At 52.8% G+C, this 24,686-nt stretch overlaps 1 protein-coding gene across 2 annotated transcripts in view; it reads left to right on the forward strand.

The window, feature by feature from the left end:
* LOC144822310 (ras GTPase-activating protein 4-like) overlaps positions 1-24,686 on the forward strand; it is a 528,733-nt gene that overhangs the window by 437,821 nt on the left and 66,226 nt on the right. For both annotated transcript variants that reach the window (XM_078679660.1, XM_078679661.1), the window contains exon 16: positions 9,303-9,472. In XM_078679660.1, the coding sequence (XP_078535786.1) occupies positions 9,303-9,472 (170 nt within the window). The remainder of the gene's footprint in view (positions 1-9,302; positions 9,473-24,686) is intronic.

The raw sequence follows: 24,686 nt of genomic DNA on the forward strand, positions 1-24,686 counted from the left end.
AGAGGTAATAGCATGGCCAGTAGATGCCCGTAAGTTCAGGCGCGATGCGTCCATTGGGTTGTGGGGGCATAGCCCCCTGGCCCACAGCCACCCGCAGCTTCCTCGGCGTTTCTGAACTTAAGTAAACTGAATAAGTTTACTTAAGTTCAAAGACGCCTAGGGAGAACTGACAATGCATGTCAGTCAGCATGATGTCGGACTTCCCACCCCCTTCAGAGTTTGAAGGGGTGGGCGGTCTGGCGTCATGTTGACTGACATGCATTGTCAGACATGGGGCAGCAGCACAACACAAGTGCTCATGAGTGGGGACGGAGGGCGAATTTTTTGCCCGTGCCCACTCATGCGCACTTGTGTTGTCACTTGTTTGCGCATGCCCATTAGGAGCCCCTCGGTCTCCTAATTAGCAGGCAGCGGGCGAGGAGTAACCGTGCCCTAAGCCACTCCTGGCGCTGCAGCAGCATCAGGATTGGCTTAGGGTTTGCCACTCCAGTGCTGCTGTTCCTGTTTGAAGAGGCGCAACGCGGACCAGTAGCAGAGGCGGTCAGGTACGTTTTTTACATTTTATTCTCCCTCGCCCCCCCCCCATGTGAACCCCCCCGCGCCCCTTCTTCCGCGAATCCCTCCCCCCCCCCCTCGCGAGTACTGCGAGCGGTGACTGCACACTAAGGATTATTTTACATCTAAAAATGTATTTGCGATTATCACTTAATTTAATCTCATACATGTGTTTTATATAGAAAGTAATGCTTTTTTCATTGCAGCTTCCTATGTTAATATTTTAGTGCCGCTCGTTTGTCTGCCCATTTCATTGTCTCACAAGTGACTGTTCAGAAACTGCTGAGCAAGATTCTTGCAAACTAATGGTTACACAATTCTAGCCAATGTTTTACTTTATGTGTGTTTCCCTCGGTCTATTGAATGCGTTAAGCTATACCTTATCGAAACATTAATATTTCCTTGTCACAGACAACAAGGAGAGTTTGTGCTCTGGGACTCCCAATGTTCTGCTGACAGGGTGTACCATTTCCTTGTTATGCTGATGGAGAAACGAGACGCTCCAAAAATGTACTTAACAGAAATTTGCTAATTCTCGAAAGCAACTCCCCCGCACCGCACGGCCAAACAGCCCACACTTCAAAGTGTCATGTTCTTTTTTTATTCATTCTGGTTTCATTTGATCAGTGTAGAAAAGGTTTGTCTGCTTTCAGTCCATTATAAATAATTTATGATTCAAAGCATGAAGGCTTAACACGGCATTTTTAAATTGATCAAATGACTATACAAATACATGATTTTTGGAATGGAACTTGTTGACTGTACGGGAGGAGTACGTTCAAGAATTAGCTTGTTTCTGTGAAGTACATGTGCTCTTGTTGGATGATTTTACTCTCCCGTTATTTCTCAGTATTGTGATTTTTCTATTGTGACATGTACTGCCAGCATCCAACTTCAAAGTGCTATGTGCAGAAATGCACCCTGTTATGTTTTTCTCCTATAGACATTTGATATATGGAGTACAGTCTTATTACCTCGCCGAGTGCTGCCAAAAAGCATAGTAACTCTTATATGGAGGATTTATGCGAGTGCGTTCTGTAATGTTCTGATTAGTCTACTAGTGTAAGTTGTAGAGAATTGCTGACTGTTAATTATGTATATGATTGTGTACGTATTTGTATATGTGCAATTTTAAATGTCCTGTACATGCGTAGGATGGTTTCTGGGAGTGTGTGCGTCCACTTCCTGCAGCGCCGCATTTCCCTGACAAGAAAAGTCTTGTAGTGCTGATTAGGCCGCACGAGGCTTATCTTCAGAACCTGCATGTGATTTTTGCCCAAAGGGACAGCAGGAGGCAGGAAATGCTCCGCATACCGGATGCAGCCTAAAATCCTATTATTGAAGACGTACAAATCAGGGGGAAAAAACTTTAAATTGATTTCTGTTTCATTCTGGTAATTTATTGGAAGGCATATTTTAGAGCTCGCAGGCGCATTGGCAGACTTCAGACGATTTTACAGGGAACAAGGAAGGGGTCATGAGTGCTAGATACATACATGGGCACAACAGAGATCTTTTGTAAGTAGAATTCTCTTCACAAAACTGTACTTTTCTGGGACGCAGGGATATCTGAAAGAGACACGTTAGTATTAGATTCCTTACCTTAGAATATCCCCAGGCGTCAGACTGGATCCGGAAATTTTTGCGTAGCAGTACCCTTGCACGTCGGTAGGCGTCGTCTGCGGCTCCGCGTCCGTCGTCGGCGTCGTGGGCGCCGTGATGACGTCGTCGGAGTACTTAGACGCCGCCTCCGCGTGCTGACGTCAGTTCTTCTTTTTTCCGCGCCAGCAAGCGCAGATCTGGAAAAAGCAGTAACCCTAGTCAATTTTGACTAAACTTTTTGATCCTTTTTGATTACTATTTCGAAGTCTCTCGACTCCGAAAAGGTGCCGATAGGGATGCCCGGCTTCAAGCCTTGTGACGATTGCGACCGGCTGATGTCGGTCACGGATCCTCACCGCGTCTGTTTGTCGTGTTTGGGCGTCGACCACGACGACAAGGCCTGCTCCGACTGCCGGGCCCTCTCTTCGAAAGCCAGGCGGGAGTGGTCCCGTAGGCGCCTAGAACTCCGGCAGTCGGCCCCGCGCCGTGAGAGGTCCCGATCCCATGGGAGGTCGAGGGACAGGTCGCGGGCCCGGAGCCACCACAGCTCCGAGAGTAGGCCGCACTCCTCCGGGTCGAAGTCGTCGTCAGGTAAGAGGCACAAGAAGTCCAAGCGGCGTCATCGCTCCTCGGACTCCCCCCGACGCTCGCGCGATGCGGCCGGGGGTTCGGGTGACACCGCCCGCGCGGCTCCGTCGGAGTCGCGGGCGCCGCGTCCAGCCCCATACCCTACGGTCCCTGGGCTCAACGCGTCGCCGGAGTAGGTCGAGTGCTTCCTCATGGCCATGAGGAAACTCTCTCCTCCGACGGGCTCCGCGGCGCCTCCGGGCCCAGCGGACCCGTCTGGGAGCCCTAGCGGGTCGGCGGCTCCGGCCCCGACGCCGTCGGGTGCTTCGGCCCCGACGCCGCCGATGCCTTCGGGCCCGGCGCCGCAGGTCCCTGTTATCCCGACGCCGCCGGCGCCTTCGGGCCCGGCGCCGAGGGGTCCAGTTGTTCCGACGCCGCCGGCGCCTTCGGGCCCGGCGCCGCAGGACGCCGCTGGTCCTCCTTCGGGATCTGGTTCGTCGCCGGTGGATCTGACGACCTCCCCGGCGTCGGACCCTCAGGTGTCGCCTCCGGTGCCGTCCTCGGGCGGCGCCGACCCCGGTCCTCCTTCCGTTCCTGTTCGGCCGTCGGGACGGCCCCGTTGGGCGCCGCTCCAGACGCCGTTGGGTGATTTTCACTTTTATGAACAGGCCCCATTGGTTGAGGACCCTGAATTTCAGGAGATGGGTAAAGGAGAGGACTGGGAGGGGTCTGAGGACCCTCTGACCAGAGAGTGTCAGTCTCGTGAGTACTGGACAGAAGACCTTGGGGAGGCCAGTGGCCTGGACACCTCTCCAGACACTGGGTTTGTCTCCCCTCCTACCGTGGCTTCGGAGGAGGGGGCAACATATGGTGTGGTGCTGATGAGGGCTGCCAAGGCCTTGGGCCTTGAGCTCCCCGTCGCGGCCGTGAGGACTAACCTCCTCACTGAGGTCCTTAAACCGCAGTCAAGCTCGGCCGAGCCTCTGCTGCCTTTTAATGAGGCCTTGACCGACGTTCTGCTGGGCACTTGGTCCAAGCCTGCTACGGGTTCGCCCGTAGATAGGAACGTGGCCAGACGCCACCGCCCGGCCCCGGGCGACCCATGTTTTCTGTCATCCCACCCTACCCCCGAGAGCCTGGTCATCCAGGCCTCCAATTCCCAGACCGCATTCCCGTCCGCGCCCCCGGACCGGGAATCCAAGAGGTATGACCAGTATGGGAAGAAGATCTTCTCCTCTATTAGCCTCGGCCTGCGGTCTTCTAACACCGCCTGCCTCTTGGGACGTTACACCCACTCTGTGTGGGATAAGGTCGCGGAAGTGCTGCCAGAGTGTCCGTTGGAGGTACGGGCCAAACTCGGCCAAGCCCTTGTGGAGGGCCGGGATGCAGCCAAATATTCCATCCGGTGTGGGCTGGATACCACTGACTCGCTGGGTAGAGCGATGGCAACGACGGTGGCGGTCAGACGCCACGCCTGGCTGAGGTCCGCCAACTTCTCGGCAGATGTCCAGAGCACGCTTATGGACATGCCGTTCGATGGCCGTCGCCTCTTTGGCGACAAGGCACACCATGCGCTTGAGCGTTTTAAGGACTCCAGGGCTACGGCCAAGTCCTTAGGCCTCTCGGGCCAGCGCCAGCAATCGGCTGCCTATCACTCCTTTCGTGGCCACGGAAGGGGTGCGCCCACACGTGCCGCCAGCCACGCACCGCAGGGCAATACCCAACGCGGTGGCGGCCGTGGGAACCGCCGTCCTGGTGGTCGGGGGCAGCGGCGAGGTCAGTCCACACCTTCCCCCGCAGCATCCGCCTCTAAACCCTCCTAGTCCGTGCTTTCAGGCCCATGTGACGCCAGTGGGAGGCAGGGTTCGCCATCACCACCTTCACTGGCGCACTGTCACGTCGGACAGGTGGGTGCTGCAAATCGTCCAAAGGGGCTACTCCCTCCCCTTCGAGGCGACTCCTCCAGCCATGCCACCGCAGAACCACCGTGTATCGGGGGATCACTTGCAACTTCTGCAGGAGGAAGTTACGGCCCTCTTGGCCAAGGGGGCCATCGAGCGCGTTCCTCGGCCAGAAGTAGGGTGTGGTTGCTACTCCCACTACTTTCTGGTACCCAAGAAGGGCAAAGGGGGCCTACGCCCTATCTTGGACCTACGGAACGTCAACGGCTTCCTCCGGAAGGAGAAGTTCAAGATGCTGACACTGGCTCAGGTCCTGGCTGCCCTGGACCCAGGAGACTGGATGGTAGCGTTGGACTTGCAGGACGCTTATTTTCATATCCCCGTCCTGCCTGCCCATCGGCGCTACCTGCGGTTCATGGTGGGCCACGAGCACTTTCAGTTTACCGTGCTCCTCTTCAGCCTTACCAGTGCCCCACGGGTGTTCACGAAGGTGATGGCGGTAGTCGCAGCTCATCTGCGCAGGTTAGGGGTTTCAGTCTTCCCCTACCTCGACGACTGGTTGTTGAAGGCGGGCTCGCCCCAGACAGTCGTCAGCCACCTCCAGACGACGGCAGACCTCCTGCACCAGCTGGGGTTCTCCATCAATGTGCCGAAGTCACACCTGTGTCCCTCTCAGAAGCTCCTCTTCATCGGAGCGGTTCTGGACTCGGCGAGGTTTCGGGTTTATCCGCCCGAACAGCGGGTCCGGGATATTCAGGCTCTGATTCCCATCTTTCAGCCGTTATACCGGGTTTCGGTCAGGTTGACGCTGCGGCTTCTGGGGCTGATGGCCTCCTGCATCCTACTGGTGCATCACGCCAGGTGGCGGATGCGGGCTCTGCAGTGGGACCTGAAGTTTCAGTGGGCCCAGCATCAGGGCAACCTATCCGACCACGTCCTGATCTCGGAGGGCACTGCGAGACAGCTGCAGTGGTGGCTTACGGACCGCGATTGGGTCAGCGGCAGATCCCTCTCCCTTCCCCAACCGGAGCACGTAGTTGTGACGGACGCGTCCCTCCAGGGCTGGGGAGGCCACATGGGAGAGGCGGAGATCAGAGGCCTCTGGTCTCCGGCGGAGACCCGGCTCCACATCAACCTGTTGGAGCTCAGGGCGATTCGTCTAGCGCTGAAGGCATTCCTCCCCTCTGTCCGGGGGAGTGTAGTGCAGGTGTTCACGGACAACACCACCGCCATGTGGTACTGCAACAAACAAGGCGGGGTGGGGTCGTGGATCCTTTGTCAAGAGGCTCTTCGCCTTTGGCAATGGCTGGAACGCCAGGGCGTGACCCTGGTGGCTCAACACCTGGCAGGTTCTCTGAACGCCAGGGCGGACGAGCTCAGCCGTCGGTGCATGATGGATCACGAATGGCGTCTGAACTCGGACGTGGCGCAAGGCCTCTTTCAGCGATGGGGAGAGCCTTGGTTAGATCTATTCGCCACCGAAGAGAATGCGCAATGTCATCAGTTCTGCGAGTTGGAATTTCCAAGGCGGCACTCGCTCGGAGACGCTTTTCGTCGCGAGTGGAGTTGCGGTCTGTTGTACGCCTTTCCGCCTATACCACTTCTGCCCAGAGTGCTGAAGAAGATCAAGCGCGACCGGGCCCAAGTCATCCTTGTGGCTCCGGACTGGGCACGAAGGTACTGGTATCCAGAGCTACTCAGTATGTCAGTCGACCCCCGGTTCGTCTGCCTCTTCAGGAGGACCTTCTGTCGCAGCAGCAGGGGACGGTCCTCCACCCGAACCTGTCCAGTCTCCACCTCCATGCTTGGAGATTGAGCGGCGACAGTTGAGGCCATTTGACTTGCCTCCTGAAGTCTGTAACATCATTCTGGCAGCCAGGCGTCCCTCCACAAAGTCGGTATACGCCTGCAGGTGGAACAGATTTGTGGCATGGTGCACAGCAAAGGCTGTGGATCCACTTTCTGCCCCTCTTTCTGAGGTTCTTCTCTTCCTTCTTTCTCTTGCCCAGCAGGGCTCTGCTCTGGGCACTATCAAGGGCTACCTTTCTGCCCTTTCAGCCTTTCTCAGGCTACCTGATCAGCCTTCTTTGTTCAAGTCCCCTATTGTTAACAGATTTCTTAAGGGCATCACTCACACGTTTCCTCCTGTTCCGTTTGTGATGCCTCAGTGGGACTTGAACCTGGTTTTAACATTCCTGATGTGCGCTCCCTTTGAGCCACTTCACAACTGTCCTCTTCGCCTTCTGACTTTGAAGACTGCTTTCCTGGTTGCCATCACCTCTGCCAGGAGAGTGAGTGAGCTCCAGGCTCTTTCTTGTACTCCACCTTTCCTTTCTGTCCATCCGGACAAAGTGGTGCTTCGTACCAAACCTTCTTTCCTGCCCAAGGTTGTCACGGCCTTTCACATCGGGCAGTCTATCACCTTGCCATCCTTCTTCCCGCCACCGCATCCCTCTAAAGAGGAAGAGCGGCTCCACCGTCTGAACCCAAAACGTGCGCTCTCATTCTATTTGGATCGCACACGCCAGTTCCGGGTGGATGACCAACTCTTTGTTGGTTACGTGGGCGCTAAGAAGGGGAAAGCGGTGCACAAGAGGACCATCTCCCGGTGGATCATCCTGTGTATCCAGGCTTGCTACTCCTTGGCTAGGAAGGAGCCCCCGGTTGGACTGCGGGCTCATTCTACCCGAGCGACGGCGACCACCACTGCCCTGGGCAGAGGTGTGCCCTTACAAGACATCTGTCAGGCAGCTACGTGGGCATCGCTGCACACGTTTGCGAGACACTACTGCCTGGACAGTCAAGTCCGGAGGGATGGCTTCTTTGGCCGTTCCGTCCTCCAGGACTTTCTGGTGTGATTATTGGTTCGCAGACCCACCACCGGGGTTGGTATTGCTGGGGTATCTATTCTAAGGTAAGGAATCTAATACTAACGTGTCTCTTTCAGATGCACAAGTTACTACTTGTGTAACGATATATCTGTAAGAGACATTAGTTAGTATTAGATTCCTTACCGACCCACCCATCCTCCCCGTTCTGCGAACCAATATCTAGGGTTAGGGTTGTCCCCTTCAGGGCCCTAGTTTCAATGGCACCAGTGTTGGTTTTTAACATGGCTCTGCGTTTCTGGCGCGGAAAAGCTGTGTCTAAGAACTGACGTCAGCACGCGGAGGCGGCGTCTAAGTACTCTGACGACGTCATCACGGCGTCCACGACGCCGACGACGGAAGCGGAGCCGCAGACGACGCCTACCGACGCGCAAGGGTACTGCTACGCAAAAATTTCCGGATCCAGTCTGACGCCTGGGGATATTCTAAGGTAAGGAATCTAATACTAACTAATGTCTCTTACAGATATATTGTTACACAAGTAGTAACTTGTCCTTTAGGGAGAGCAGAGGAGCTGGGGTTAGGATATGTGAAAGGAGAGACTGAGGTGGAGTCATTCTGTAATACAACCCTTCCCCAGCACCTTTCGATATCAGGAAACCGCCAGTAGTTTAAAGTCTGCAACCTGCTAGTGCGTAATGACCTGTGCAGTTTTGTTTATTTGTGTAATGATTATTCAGCGTGTAATGTTTGTTTTAGAAATTCGCCTATCACCAAGCCACAGTAGTCCTCATTTGGAGATAGGCTAATGGGCGGAAACTTGATTGATGATAGAGTGAGGAAAAGCCTCTAAGTGCTGTTGTGCGCAGCTGGGGTGATATGTGTGTCGCTGTTGAGCTGCTGGGCAGCCTCTTCTCTGGCTCCTGTCGAGTATCTGCAGTGTGAATGGAGACGTCAGGCAGTTGGATGGGGGTTATTTCGTAGATTAACAGTGAGATTATTAGAAGGCAGTGGTACTTGTTTTCTTGACTTACAAAAGGATGAAATGCGGAGTTGGATTGGTCAGGGTTTCAATCTGAGACAGCAGCATTTCGCCTACGTCTTTTAGTATATATATTTGAAGACCTCGCTCTTATCACAGCTAGCTAGCAATGTTTCAGTCTTATTGTTGTTTGTTATATTTCACACTATTAAAGAAAGTATTTCCGTGGTATTGTGCAGCATGTTCCCCAGCTCGATGTCTGCCTTTGACCTGATTCAGTCGTCTGAGTCATGGCGCCATGGAAGCATGCTTATGTAAGTGCTTCATTTTGTTGCCACCAGTTCATACACAACAACCTTAGCTGAGACATCTGTGGCCCTGGTTGTCTCAATGCTTCGGTACAAATGTACACTTGGATGTCTCTGTACCTGGAGACCAGTACACAATGCAAATCATGCCAGTGCTGCTTGTAAAAGGGCTGTAGACACTTCAGTACTAGTACAGAAACATGTGAAGCAGAACAGGACCAGAGGCCTATGGGGGTTCATTGGTGGATTGTACAGAACAAAAAAGGGTACTTTCATAATTGCTTTATTAACCTTCTTGCTTCTCAAATTTGCTTAAAAATCCACCAATTACCCACTCTTTTTTCCAAATTTTCTTGGGGAGAAACACCCCCCTCCCTCCCCGAGCCCCCCTTCAGATGTTCAGGCTCGCTCGATGCACTCGCTCGCCACGGTGCACTCTGACGGAAAGTTTACGCCTCACCACTTTCAAATCTCACCAGCCACCACTGCCTACGTTGCATCCCAGGTACTTGCTCCAGCCAGCTTCTAATATCTAACACACTTCAATCCTTTTTTTCAGAATTGGACCTCCAGCGGGCACTTAAACTACAGACCATCGCTGTGAAAGAGGGCTACTTGTTAATTCATAAAACAAAGGGAAAAGCCTCGCTGATGGCCTCTGCATTCAAGAAAGTTTACTTTTCTCTAACAAGCGATTCCCTGAGTTTTGCCAAGACACCATGCTCCAAGGTAAATGAAGCAGGCTTTTTCATCATTTGTATATTAAAATTTACATAATTTACTTCAAAGTGCACAGGTTTAGTTGCTCCTGTTTCTTCTTGGCCTCAGTAGTTCCTCCTCCATCTTAGCTCTCTCCAAAATAATGCTTGTTAGGTTACATCTCATGCGTCTTACCTTACCTTCATGAAGTTGGTCCTTCAGATGTTCTTGTGTTCTTTTCTCCATTCTTAACTCCATTGTGCCACTAGCTTTATTAGTTAAAATTCAGTGCAGGAGAGAAGTGAACCACAAGTCTTCCTATTTACCAACAGGTCATGTAGTGCAGCCATTATAACAGTGAAAGCTTTTCCACATTGCTCCCCACTGCAGCACAGCAGGCACAGCATTAAGTGTAGCCTTTGTTCACCTGCACGCCACAGACTCAGTTTAGTCATTACAGAAAACTGGAATATTTATATTCCTCTAATGCATGAATCCAAAAGAGTGAAAAGAATAAGGAGGCTGAATTGGTCTCCAAGCACGATGCATCTTCACTTTAATGGTGGGGTTCTGACATGTACATCTTCTTGTTTGCCTCTAGGCATGGATGCAGCTGAGAAGACGGTGACCTTTGTTGAGCAATATATACATATGTTAAGGAAATGCCTCTTTTTGCATGATCACCCTGCCCACACAAGTTTTGGACTGATGCTGCTGGTTTTTCTACTCTGTATTGCACTGAGATCTGCCAAGTAGGCCTCAGTGCCAATGCTCTGACCCTTAAAAAGCTATATGTCTAGTTGGCTCACACACTAGTGGCACATGTTAACTTACTTACAAGTCCCTAGTATATGGTACTAGAGGTATCCAGGGCTGTAAATTAAAGTGTCGCTCATGGACTGCATCACTTATTGTGCCACCACAGGTGTGATAAAGCAAAGCATGACTCCCAGACCACCATTGCCAGCTGGCAGAGCAGTTTACATTGCTAAATCGAATTTGCTTTTTAAACCAAAGCCAAAACCTTAATTTTCTATATTTATAAGACAAGTCTTAGGAAGACCTACTGAGCCCTGAAGGTAGGGTGCATGATAATAAAAAGATGAACATGTGTTTTTGTTATTTTACATGCCCTGAAAAATAAAAACTCAGCATTGTCGTTTTTACTATGGAAAGGTTAGCAGCACCATTGGTGAGTGTGGAGTTACATGCTGACAGCCCAGCAGATCTGACTTCTGGATGGTAATAGAAAATATGGTATTATGAGGTATCAAATGAATCATTGCATTAAACCCGATTTGCTGCTAAAAGTAAAATTTAATGTAACTTTTGCACAAAAGTCAACTTTAGAAAGTTTGCAGCCATTTACAGTTGCACACAAGTTGTTGTCCTCGAGAAAGTATTCTGCCCTCATGCAGAGAGGTGAAAATGACTCTAGGATGCCACACAAAGGGTTTGCTGACAGTGGAGATGTGATCTCCCTCTGGCAGAATGCCCAGTTTGGGTGGGATCCCAAATGGCAAGCTTCAAAGGGCCCTTTGAAGGAAAAATAGTAGTCACACCTGAAAGGGGCTGTTTTGTGTTAGCAGACCTGCTGACATCTCGGAAAAAGAGGGAGAAGCTGTTGTCAAACTGTAGATACAGCTCTCAGTTCGGCTACCGAGTGCCACATCAGGAGAAGGGTTCTGCCAAGTTTGGAGTGGAAATGATGGTGCATTGTGGGCCAGTCAGAGGTCACACTTCGCAGGATGTCGTCACTAGGTGGGAGGGGACCTAGTAGCACATTGACACCAGGGCATAAACTGGCATAAAAGTGGCACTCCTGGGGGCGTGGCCAAGATGGCGGTGTGAGCGGACGCTTCCTCCCGTAGCTCCCCCGTCCCGGCTCGGCTCGAGCCCCGGTTCCTGCGCTTCTCTCCCCCCGCGGCTGCTTTGCGGGCGAGGGGACTGTGCCGGAGTTCCTGGGGCACATTTTGAAGCCACTTTGACTCCTGTCGCCCCGGAGGAAGTGCCCTAAAGTTTGCTCGCAGATCGCTCCACGGAGAAGGGCTTGGGCCGCGAAGAGGAGCCTGGGGGCGGAGCGTGTTGCGGAGCTGTCCGGGCGCCTCGGCTGGGCCGAGTGCGGAGTGCTGGTGCTCCCGAGGGACCGGACCCGAAGTGCTTTGCTGAGTGCGGGACCCTCCGGCCGGAGCCTACGTGACCGGAATCGCCGATGGGCGGCAGACCCTGGACCCTCGCTGGTGCTCTGATTCTTCGCCGCTGGTGCCGGTGAGCGAAGCGACGTTGATCCCGGACCTGGAGGCGGGGGACGGAGGCGTTTCAGCGGCGGCCGATCTGGGCGCGCCCGCCGGTGCGACTGTGGGGCACCTGCTCTGTACTTTCCTGGCCCATTGCAGCCCGGCGGTCTACGGCGGTCTTGTCGGCCTGGGCCGCCCTCCCGGGTCCCGCTCTCCCGCCATCCTGTCACCGAGGAGCTGGAACTGGCGACCCACCCGGCGCCCTTGCTGACCGAGTGCCTCCTTTCGCCCTGGCTTCCGCTCCGACTTCCCTGAGAGTGACCTACTAAGGGGCCCTGACTTTGGCCCTGCTTACCGCTCTGGTCGGTGCGGTGATCGTCTCGCCCTGGACTGTGCCGCCATTTTGTCATCTGTGACGCATCACCCTTGTCCCTGGCGGGGCCTTCACATTTGGTGCCCACGAGCGACTAGACGCATCTGCAGCGGCCAGCCCTGAGCTTCGCCCATTGAGGAGGCCGGGATGTCTGGGAGAGGGGGCGCAAAAAAGGGGGACCGCACCCTGCCAGACATGCTCAGCAGGGCCCAGCAGCAGCGGGACAGGACGCAACCATCCCCGGGGCCCTCTCGGGCCTCGGCAGACGCCACTGGAGGCGAGCCACCGGTCACGAGGTCCTTCATGGAGGGCCTATTCAGCTCCCTCAGGGAGGACTTCCAGACGCTCAAGAGCGAGGTAGCCAGCAAGGTCCGGAGGTGCGCAGAGAGGTCGAGGGCCTTGGCGAGCGTGTTGACACGGTGGAAACGGCAGCCCAGCGCCGCGATGAGGAGATAGTCCATCTCCAGCAGGATGTTCTCCGCCTACGGGAGCAATGCGTCGAGCTCCAGGCCCACTCTGAGGACCTTGAGAACAGGTCCAGGCGGAACAATATCCGGGTGCGGGGTGTTTCATCCACAGATGAGGGATCGGACCTGGTGGCCTATCTGCAGGACCTGTTCCGGGAGATTTTAGGAGAGGACACGGACTTTCCGATTCGCATAGACAGAGCGCACAGAGTGGGCCGCCAGCGCCAGTCATCGGCACCCCCCCCTGATATTCTGGCGTTCCTGCCGGACTTCCCTTTGAAGGAGCGCATTATGACAGAAGCCCGCAGGAAGCAGCCTTTAACCTTCAGAGAGCGGCCCGTGGCGCTCTACCAGGACCTGTCCGCCATTACGCTGCAGAAGCGTAGGTCCTTCCGGATCGCTACAGACTTTCTGCGGGAACATGTGACGCCCTACTCTTGGGGTCACCCCTTCCGTCTAATCTTCCGATGGAATGGAGTGTTACACCAGCTGCGCTCCCTCCAAGACATCTGCGGGGTGTTGGGACTCACAGCCACGGAGGAGGACGGAGCAACGCCCGCATGGAGACGTCCCGAGAGACGGGGCCGGCGAAGATCGAGGAGACGACAATCGCCGGCGACTGCGAGTCGCCCTGATTCCCCTACCATCAGAGCGGAGATGGCGGAGGCCCTGAGGGCGGCGGCCGGGACCTCGCCTGAATCCAGCGGTGTGGCCATGACGGCCTAACTTCACTCCGGGGGGAGAGATTCTTAGCCTCTACGATGCTGGGTTGGGACTGGGGGGTTGGGGGGGGGTTAGTCGGAGGTGAGTGGCTGAACGTCCACTTGATTGATTTCTGCAGACTTGCCCGTTCGGGCCGGACTGAGACAATGGGATGTTTTTCTTTGTTTCTGTTTTTGGCTAGTTGCCGTGGGTTGGTTCAGGGAGGGTTTGGGAGTTGGTTTGTTGTTGGTGGGGTCCCGTCCGATGCTGCCCATGAACGCGCGAGGCCGGTTCTGGCCTTCCCTGCACCCCTGCCCCGCGCGCCCCCTCCACTGTTCCTTCGCTTGCTGCATAGCGCTTCGATCCCCTGGGAGCGATGCCGTCCTTGAAGGTGGTGACCCTTAATGTTAAGGGTCTGAACAACCCTGTGAAGCGTAGGGCAATCCTTTCCCTGCTGGAGGGGACGAAGGCGGACATTTGCCTTTTGCAGGAAACCCATTTACTTTCCAATGATTGTCATAGGTTGCGCTCTGCCAAGTTCCCCACCCAATTCTTCTCTTCGGCGGCGACCAAGACTGCGGGTGTTGCCATTCTTTTAGCCAGCTCCTTCAGGGGCGAGGTGTTGTATAAATATGCCGAGCAGAAGGGGAGGCTCCTAGTGTATCGCATGCGGCTTGGGGGTATCACCTTCACGGTTGGCTCCGTTTACAGCCCGAATGACCACCAGGATCGTTTCCTGGCATCAGTGTTGGTGGACGTCACTGCCTCGCCCGATCGCCATGTTGTCCTGGGGGGAGACCTAAATATGGTCTTCGACTCAGCTTTGGATAGGTCTGCCCAACGCTTCCCGCAGACGGGGGAGCTTTCTCGAGCGGTGCGAGACCAGATTGCTGAGATGGATCTGCATGACCTCTGGCGCACTATGCACCCCACCGATAGGGACTATTCATACTTCTCCCATGCGCACCGCACTTATTCGCGGTTGGACTACCTCTTGGTGAGCGGACCGCTTCGCTCGGCCGCCACGGCGGCAGACATCGGGGTCCTGTCCCTGTCCGATCATGCGCCGGTTTCGGGAGTCTTTGCTTGGCCGGCAGCCCCCCCCTCTAGAGGGATGTGGCGGCTTCGGGATACGCTTCTACATAGGAAGTCGGTGGTGACGCGAGTGGAGGAGGTCATTCAGGAGTACCTGGTCCACAATAGCAACTCCGACACGTCTCTTGCGACGCAGTGGGCAGCCTTGAAGGCGGTCCTCAGGGGGGAATTTATTTCCATTTCCTCGGCGGAGAACAGAGAGCGGCAATGTAAGAGGGACGAACTGACGGCGCAAGTCAGGGAACTTGAGCAGGTTCACCGCCGCACGGGAGCTCCTCGGGTCTGGAGGCAGCTGAAAGCGGCGAGGAAACTCCTCTCTGCGCTAGATCTAGATCGGGCGGAATACGCAGCGTTGCGTCTGAAGCATGCCTTTTATACGGGCGGAGACAGATGCGGTAAGCTCCTGGCCCATCGGCTCAGGGCTGCGCGGCAACGCAATGTGGTGAAGGAGTTAGTGGGCGCGGATGGGGTCCCGGTTTCCGGTGACGCGGATGTGGCGGATTCTTTCCGTAGCTTTTACGAGGCGCTATACGCCGCGGAGCCCTCCCCGCCGGGAGAAGCTGAGGCCTATCTGGAGTCTGTGACCCTCCCGTCTCTGGAGCCCGCCCAGGCGGACCATCTGGAGAGGGACATCCATGTGGTGGAAGTCATCTCCGCTATCGCGCGATTGAAGCACGGTAAGGCCCCGGGCCCGGATGGCTACACGGCCTTGTTCTACAAGACCTTCTGCTCCACTCTGGCGCCTATACTGGCTCGCTTGTTCAACTCCTTCTCTGTGCCGGGGGCCATCCCGCCGGACCTTCTTTCCGCGACGGTGTCGGTTATCCCGAAACCCGGGAAGGACCGGACCCTGTGCGGTTCATATCGGCCTATTTCGCTTTTGAATGTGGACCTTAAGCTCTACACGGGGATCCTGGCGGCCAGACTTGGCCTGCACCTACCGGGCCTGGTGGAGGTGGACCAGGCTGGTTTTGTGCCCGGTAGGCAGACAGTCGACAACACCAAGAGGGTGACGCACGTGTTAGAAAAGGCCTCACGCATCCCGGGGGAACGGATGTTGCTGTCGGTCGATGCGGAGAAGGCCTTTGATAGGGTTCATTGGCCGTATCTTGAGCTGGTTCTCAGGAAACTGGGGATCGGCGAGAAGTTCCGCTCCATGGTCTTCAATTGTTATAGGAGACCGTCAGCATCGGTGCGGGTCAACGGACACAGCTCTAGTAGTTTTGTCATTGAGCGTGGTACGAGACAGGGATGCCCCCTCTCGCCGCTTTTGTTCGCCCTCTATATGGAGCCGTTCGCCCAGAGGATTCGCGACAATCCGGACGCTATTGGGGTTGAGATGGGTCGGTATACCCATACTGTTAGCCTATATGCGGATGATGTCCTGCTGACCCTGGATGACCCCAGGCGGTCACTCCCTGCCTGCGTTCGCGAACTGAACGCCTTTGCACGCGTGGCCGGCTTTAAAATGAACATGTCTAAATCGGCCGCTCTGGATGTGTCGCTCTCCGCGGACACCAGGCGAGACCTCCAGCGTCTTTTCCCTATGCAGTGGTCCTCTTCCACGGTGCCGTACCTGGGGATCCTGCTTGCACCTTCGCTGCCCGAGATGGTCAAGGCCAACTATTCTTCCCTTAGCAAGAAGATTAAAGAGGAACTCGGCCGATGGGGCAAGGGCCTGCTCTCGTGGCTGGGCCGTATCGCGGCGGTGAAGATGACGGTGCTGCCCCAGATTTTGTATCTTTTTCGCGCTTTACCTCTCCAGCCCCCTGTGGGTTGGATACAGGAAGCGCAAGCTGACATCTCCCGTTTCGTGTGGCAGGGCCGCAAGCCTCGGATGAAGAGGGTTCTTTCCACGCTTGCACCGGAGGCGGGGGGTCTCGGTGTTCCGGACCTCCGGAAGTATTTTCAAGCGGCGCAACTCCGGTATTTGGTGGAATGGAGCAGATGGGAATCGGACAAGCACTGGCTTTTTCAAGATCAGGCGGTTGCAGGTCGCACCCTTCAAGAGGTTCCATTCCTGCGGCGCGCACACCGCCCGGCTAATCTCTACGCCTCCTTTGTCACCCGGGTTCCGCTACGGGTGTGGGATGCGGTTTGTGAACTCCGCGAGCTCACTACTTTCCCATCACCGTTCACGCCCATAGTTGGTAACCCAGACTTTACTCCGGGCCTGGCCCCAGGAGCTTTTTCTCACTGGGTGCGGGCGGGCTGCAGGGCGCTCTTTCAGATTTACGGGCCGGAGGGCGTGCTCCCTTTCCAACAACTCCGACAGGACTTTGGTCTGACGGAGGTGGACAGACTGCGTTATATGCAGGTCCGTCACTGGGCTCTCCAACCCCAAGTGCGTGACGTCGCAGCCCGCCAAATCACACCTTACGAGCGGTGGCTGGTGACTCGGACCTCGGATGCCAAGCTTATCACTGATCTATACAAATTTCTCCAACCCCCGCCGTTTCATTACCACAACCCGGGGAGAGAGCGCTGGCACAGAGAATTGGGCAGAACCCTGAGCCACAAGGAGTGGGACGGGATCGCATATCGGGCGAGGCACTCTGCGTACCACACTGGGCTGACGGAGACTTTTACCAAGGTGTCCACCTACTGGTATTACACCCCGGAGAGGCTCTACGAGATGCACAAACTCACCGACAAGGGTTGCTGGCGAGGCTGCGGACAAGAGGGTACTCTATCGCACATTCTCTGGGGGTGCCCGATACTATTTGCTTATTGGAAGGAGGTCTTAGATGAGGTGGACAGGCACTTCGAGGTTGAACTCCCGCGCCTCCCGGCGTATGTCCTGCTAGGCCTCCCCAACGACTTGATGTACCCGCTGAAGTCCCGCAGGGGTAGGCAGATTGCTATTGCGCTAGGCTCAGCGGTTCAAAATATCCTTGTGCACTGGCGCACCCCCACTGCCCCCTCTATCACTGGCTGGTTACACAGACTCTGGCAGGTACTGGGTATGGAGAAGATGTCGCTCACGGTGGCTGGTAATGTTGACCAGTTCGAGGAGCTCTGGCACCCTTTCTTGGCACTGTTGTCCACGGAATTTCGGGAGATCACATGTCCGAGGTACCTGCGCCTTCTTAGGCTGACGCCGCCGGCGGCTCCAGCGGATTGAGAGGGATGGGATCGGGGGGACTGGGGGCTGGGGGTGGGTGGCTGGGGACAATGTTTCTATAACGGGCTATTGGACGGGGATGTTGGGGTATTGTTTTCTTCTTTTTCTTTTTTTCTGGGGATGGGGGGCTTGGAGGGACTGTGTTGTTTATGCTGTGTTGCGGGTCGCTACTCATGCTTAGCTTTGATTGGGAGGTTGGGGACTATTGGAGGGTTATTCGCACGGCTTTCTTGCCTTACAGCATTTGCCTTTTTCCCCCTCCGGGACTGCCGACCTCCCCGCTTTCCACCAGAATCGCTGCAACATGTCTCCTTATGTACTGTATGTAAACTTGACCTCCTAATTCCCTTCCCCCGTGTTTTTATGTCTTAATAAAATGCTTTAAACCTAAAAGTGGCACTCCTGGCACTCAAACCTCAGATCAGGTCTGAACTGGAGAGAGGCTCAAGAAGGACCCGGCAGGTCCCTGGGCCTAACAAAGAGAGGCTGCAGCAAAGACTGGGCTGCATCTGCTGCATCTATGGTAAGCAAGAAGGGTCTGTGCCTGTGGTGTCCCGCTCAAGGAAAAGTCATCCCCAAGCCCTAGACACTTGGATGACTCCATGTTGTAGCCACAGAGCCATAAAAGCTGGGAAATCTGCTCATAAGAGAGCCCAACGCCAAGAAGCCTGACCACAGCTGGACTCCAAGGTGGAGCCTGGGGACAGAGTCCCAACCCTTAATAGTTGTGCCCAAGTCTGCTGGACTCAGGAGAGTTATCGAAGTGCAGTGTGGTTGCCCAGCACAGAAGTTACTGAAAGTTGAATGGCGCTGCTGGTTAGCTGTACCCTAAGACCAGTGACAACTGGTTTTGTGCTGGATTTTAACCAGACTTCATAGTAGAACGATCTCTGTGGCCAAAGCTGCCCTACCCATGTTCGTAGACCAAAAGGGTGGCCACAGGAAGAACCCCAACACAGGCCCCACATCCGTGAGCATCTTCAAGATGTATCTCTTGCATCAGGACCACTCCATTTACTTATATAACGATTCACGCATTGACCCTGGAACTGGACTAGAGACTGCTTTAAATGCATGGTAACTATTCCCCTGGGCCTTTTTGGTCCCTGTGACTAGTGAAGTTTGTCCCCACAAGAATTACCGTATAGCTGTTTTCTGGTTACTGGTTACTTGTTGTGGATAACCTTAAGCCGCGAGTCCCAGTAGATTTAATTGATTTAATGCATTGAGTGAAAAGCTGTGATTTATTGTTTTGTGGAAAATTCATATCTCCAGAACCCTTCAGGGGATTTTAGTTGTTGAGGTGTCTACTTAAAGGTAAAACACAACCTATTTTATTAAATTGGTGTTGAATTTTTCTTGTGTTGTGTTTTCTTCTTTTTTTTTTTTTTTTTAAATCTTTTTTATTCGCAAATTAAGCAAGAACCAATACAATAATTCCGGTACAAGTAGAAGTTCCTCATTTTGTAGTTCACATTCGTCAGTAATAGTGAGTCATGTATCAAACATTTTCATTTTGCATAGTCCTAACTATTCTCTCGTAAACTCCCCCCACCCATTCATTCCCTCCCCCGGCACTTACATTTAGACATTGTAGTCATTTATAGTACATGATCCAGTTTAGCATATCTAGTTCTCAATCAGTATTCTGCCACAAACCTATAGAGGACTATATACAATATGATACATATATGCTCTTCGTACTTTGCACCTGGAACTACTCTCGCCTACCGGAGCATGGGGTGTCACTAAGTATAGGGGAAGCTCCACATATTCCGAGCACACCATCCCCCACCCTGACCATCAATAGTTGATAACGAAGATGCATTGTCGCCATCACCAGCATCAAAGGCCCCCACCATAGCATTCCAATCTAACGACGTTAGGGTCTTCCTGAGGCCCCTACGCTCCTCGCGCTGCAGTGTCATACCCTCTGCCTTCCCCCAACGCACTACTTCTGCCCTCCACACCTCTGGGTCTGGCGGTCTAGCTGACTTCCATCTCATTGTTATGGTACGCTTAGTAAGCAGTAGGGCCAGATCAATAAAACGTGTGGCTACGCTTCTTTTCCGTTCAGTAGGGCTCAGCCCCAGTAAGTTATACTCCAAAGAAGCATACGGTTTGGAAGGAGCCAGTCGAAATAGAGCATCATGGACCGTCTTCCAGTAGTACATTAATTTTGGGCAATCCCATAACATGTGCAGCAGTCGCGCGTCGTGTTATGTTTTCTTCTTAATCAACTGTTTTGGTCCTTTGTCATATAGCTACTGTATATCTTTATAATGTGTTAAGTTAGCATAGGCTCATTAAATGTTTAAACGCCATTTTTCCATTTGCTGCTTCTGCACACGACACTTAATTGTTGATTTAGCTTTCAACCTAGTAGTTCGTTGTGGTTTACATGAGAATAATATGTTATTACTCTGATATCAGCTTTGCTTAATAAACTATGTTTGTACAGAGAGTGCTGAAGCTTCAGGAACAACACGATACAGAATTGTTATGAGGTCTGATCTTCGCGCCTTCATAGACATAACATAAGTGCAGCTTCTGCCAACTTTGGGCTTGAGGCGGGTTTTTATATTGCTTTGCTTGAGACACACATAACACACTTGATGCTGTTCGCATGCAGAGAGAGCTGGTGTATGCTGATGTGATCCCTTCATTCTAGGACACTGAGGTATGGGCCCGCCCTAATTCAACCCAAAGAGACCTTCTTAGCTATTAATATAATATGCAAGTTAGGGAGGGTGAGAAATAAGTGTTGTTAACCCTTATTAATTTACAGCATAGTAACATGCTGTCACCGTTCGCTTTCTATGGACTAGTAACTATGCTTGTAGCTTTGTTGTTGATAATATGTTTACTTGTATTATCTAAGATACTGCGCCTGAGAAGACGGCATTAGTAAATAAACATTTCAAATGCTCACGTGTTCTTCTTTACTCCATGTTCTGGTTTGTAATGATTGTATAACGAAAGAGTGCTCATGTGTTCCACGTAACCTGAGGTTGGTGAGTTCATGTTCTGGTTTGTCTAAACATTGGGAGTTGGTTATGACCAATGAGACACTGTAGCTAGCTCGGTAAGGGGTTTGTTGGGTACTAAGGTGAGTTTTGGGTCACCCTAATTCGCTGAGGTTCCAATCCTCTGTGCACAGTTCTGTGGGAGAACAGAAACCCTGCTACATGGCGCCCAACGTGGGGCTCGAGTAGTATATCGTTCAAACCTTAACCCCTTCACTGTCGTTTCCGGAAGACGGTGGTGTCGGTGAAACCTACCTGTTTTTTGAAATAGGTCTTTATTCAAGCTTGATTCTTTCTAAACGGTTTCCTTGAATTACTACCCAATTGTGCTACAAAGTTCCCTTTGTTTTTCAGTAGTTCCGGTGGAATCATGGCTGTAAGCATTGCGCAGCATAGTCGCATTGCGGTGCGCAACCATTTACAAACTTACCGAGTCCCTTTGGAAGGCATGGCTGTGATTTTGGTGGTGTGTGCAGATCCGGCGTACCCTTTCGAGCTCTTTTACTCGTGGGTCACATTTCCGGAGGTGGACGCGAATTCTCAAGTGTTCCTCCACTACACACCCTCCCCTGTACCGGCTGACTATACACCGTACAGGGAACTGGAAATACCTATTGATCATTGGCAGCATCGCGTTTGGTTTGATGGCGCCCTCCCCCACTCTTTGTCTGCTGCGAGGTTAGGTCCACTTTCCATTCCAGGTACAAATTGGCCTGCTTTGGGTGGATTTACCCCGCACCCGAATCACGGCGCTTGTCCCCTTGCTGATATTCGCAGACTACACGTTGTCTCGATTGCTGTGATTCGTGCATTAGTGCAATACATAGGTCGTCATCTCCCGGGTGGTCCCCCCGGGGGTGGGGCCGTTCAACCGGAACGTGGCGGTTTACGCCTGAATCCGGTTATGGTAAATTCGGTTTTTGGTCAGCGTCCCGTTGATAACGATGACTTCCCTTTCTGGCTTGCCGAGAAGTTTGACCAACTGGAGGCTGTGTTTCCGAATTCTACTCCTGCTGATAAACATAGAACGTTGACGATTACTTTACCAAAGGATTTAACTCCTGAGCTTGTTGACTGTGAAAGCTGGGGAAAGACTTTTGCGGCCGTTTATACGAGGTGTTTCGGCACCCCGTCTATGACCGCACTGCCTGAGATCGTTAAACGTGTTCAGGATGATCACGGACCGGAGGCAGCGGTTGAATTGGGTATGCGCTTGTGTGGTTCGTTTGAGATAGTAAGTGATCTCATACTCTCCAATATTAAAGGAGATGCGGTGTACTTTCAGGTGTCGAATGCTTTGGCTGCTCTACCCGATGCCGATAAACCCCGACAGTTAGCGAAGATAGTTGTGGCCGCCTATAAGACGATTGGCCGCACAAGTAGAGGTCTGAAATATTTTCCTGTCAAGGAGAAAAAACAACCACAAGGACAGTCTGCTGCGGCAGATGTCCAGCCCAAGTCCAAAAAACAAAATTGGCCTAAAAAGCAGACTCAGGATTCTTATCCTGCAACACAGGTTCCTGCGCCGACTGAAAAAGTTTATGATTTGCGCGATCGCGCGATGATTAAATCGCCTGATCGATTTCAGGTTTCTGATCAACGCTCTCCTCGTTCCTTTCAGGACTCATCGGCCCCGAAAACCTGCGGAGGAGGAGGCGGTAGGGGACGTGGTGGCCAACAGGGACGTGGCCAGTCCCGCCAGACAGTCGGCGCGGCGAAGCAGGAGGATTCTACGCCTAAGAGACCACAGTTTGCGAAAAAGAAAGTCGCTGCCTTAACAGCGCATCGATATGCCACAGATAGTGAGAACGCGGCTTCGGAATCTGACGTGGGCTCTGACCTTGCTGGACAGCGCGGCGGAGATTACAATAGTCAGAGAGGCGCTGCGTCCACTACTGAGGGTGACAGCGACTGATGTCTACGTTGTAATTGAAACAGCTCATACGAGACTTGCTCCCCCTGAGAGACTTTATGAAATTGTCCTGTTAATTGAAGGTGACATACAGTGTACCGTAAAAGGGGTATTTTGGGAAAATCTGTCTTCTACGTATGATATTTTGCTTTCGGAGGCTGACTGGCCCCCACCTTTTGTGCTCGCGGCGCCGCGAGGGGAGGAGGTAATCCTCCCCAGTTTCGCGAACACTGTCTCAAAAGAGCATGCGCAGCATTTTGCAGAAGAGTGGGCTCGGGCTCTCGCACCGGCTCTGTACCGTAACCAATATGGTTGGGACAAATTATCCCCTTGCCACGAAATTCCGTTGCGGTCTCAGCCGCAGCCTCAACCTCAATATCCCATTCGGCGTGAAGCCAAAGCTTCCGTCGCGGGAATCCTTGAACAATTGGAATATCAGGGAGTTATTGAAACGTTTGTGTCACCGATGAATAATCCTCTTTTTACTGTGACCAAGCCTGACGGATCATATCGTTTGGTATTGGATTACCGGCATTTGAACTCGCATTGCCGTAACTGTGCAGTACAGAATACTCACGGCTCTGCCCTTGTGGATAGTCTCGTGCGTAAGCGTTTTAAGACAACGCTTGACATATCCAACGGTTTTTATGCCCACAGATTGGACAGCTTTAGCTCCCAATGGACCAGTTTTACGAGCGCTGGGGTCCAAAAACAATTCCGGCGTCTCCCAATGGGCTGTAAGAATAGTCCAGGTATATTTACCGCTCGCATTGTCTCTATTCTGGAGGCACTCGACCCAGATGCTTGTTCGTATGTGGATGACATATATCTCACAGACGACGATATTTGGGAGCATCTGTGTCGTGTAAATTCTGTTATTTGTAACTTTGCTGACATGGGTTACAAATTTAACTTTGCAAAATCGCACATTGCTGAGCACACAGTGTTGTTTTTGGGCTATGAGCTCAACAATGAAGGTAGAGGTTTGGCTCCTCACTTCTTGGAGAAATGCGCACAGTTGCACGCTCCAACTACACTGAAAAAATTACAGTCTTTGCTGGGCTTTTTAAACTTCGGGAGGACATACATTCCGGAATATGCCCATCGTATCAAGCCTTTGTATGCTTTGATACAACCACATTTTTCAAAATCATGCTGGCTGCCTGAGCATTCAGCCATTTTGCAATCCTTGCAGGCTGATTTGCTCGCTTCTAAGTTCTTACTGACTCGTGACAACCATACCAACCTGGTGATAAGAATAATACCTGGGACAGTGGGTTTCACGTACCTCACTTTTAATGAAGGAGACACAGTACCTATTGCTTACAAGTCACACTTGTACACTTCGGCTGAGATGCGGTTTCCCACTGTGGAAAAGGTTTTAACAGCTGTACAGATGGCTATTCTTAAAGAACGGGCTCTGTCACAAGGGAAACGCATGTTGGTTGTAACACCCTGTCCTCATTTGGAGGCAGTCACGAAAGCCAGTGTACCAAATTCAAAGGCTTTGCACCCTCGGTGGATTCAGTGGGCTGCGTCCTTGACGTCCACGGATGTCACGTTTATTTTTGACGCCTCGTTACGGTCGCAGGAGTACTTGCAGTATGAATTTGTTCACCCTGCTCCTCTAGCTATGCGACCTTTGGAGGACTTCCATTGCATCATTTACACTGATGGTTCGGCGCAGGTTGCGCATGGCTCTAAACATGCCTACGTTTCCGCATGCGCCATTGTGGTCGGTGCTATGTTGAACGATGAGTTCATATCCAGGGAAGTGCACACGTTGCCACTGGGAGATTGCACCGCACAATTGGCAGAGCTTCGTGCTCTCTTACTAGCGTTGGAGTACGCAGATCCTAGTGTTACTGCTCTTATTGTAAGTGATTCTTTCTACTGTGTCCAGTCTTACAATGAAAACTTGTTCTTTTGGATTCAGAATGACTTTCGTGATTGCAAGGGTAGCACAATAAAACATAAATTGATCTGGGTTCAAGTGGCAGAGCTTAAGGCTTCGTTGCCGCTCGTTTTTGTAATTCATACTCTTGGCCATCAGCGTGTGGGAGTCCACGCTGTCGGTAACTCGCTTGCTGATGAAGCAGCGAAATCAGCAGTGTCTACATACTTAGTTGCAGCAGTTACACGGTCCAAAAGTAAGATTGATAGTGACATCTTGGCAGCTGTTGCTGCCACTGAGAAGGGAGGTAAACATCCTTCGGGGTTCCCTTCGAAGTACACATACCACTTAAGTCCCGAAAAGGTTCCTTTTGTGAAAATACCTGATGTTGGTGAACGTTTGATTCCCAACGTG

The sequence above is a fragment of the Lissotriton helveticus genome, chromosome 3_1 (assembly GCF_964261635.1).
Source record: "Lissotriton helveticus chromosome 3_1, aLisHel1.1, whole genome shotgun sequence".
Taxonomy (NCBI): domain Eukaryota; kingdom Metazoa; phylum Chordata; class Amphibia; order Caudata; family Salamandridae; genus Lissotriton; species Lissotriton helveticus.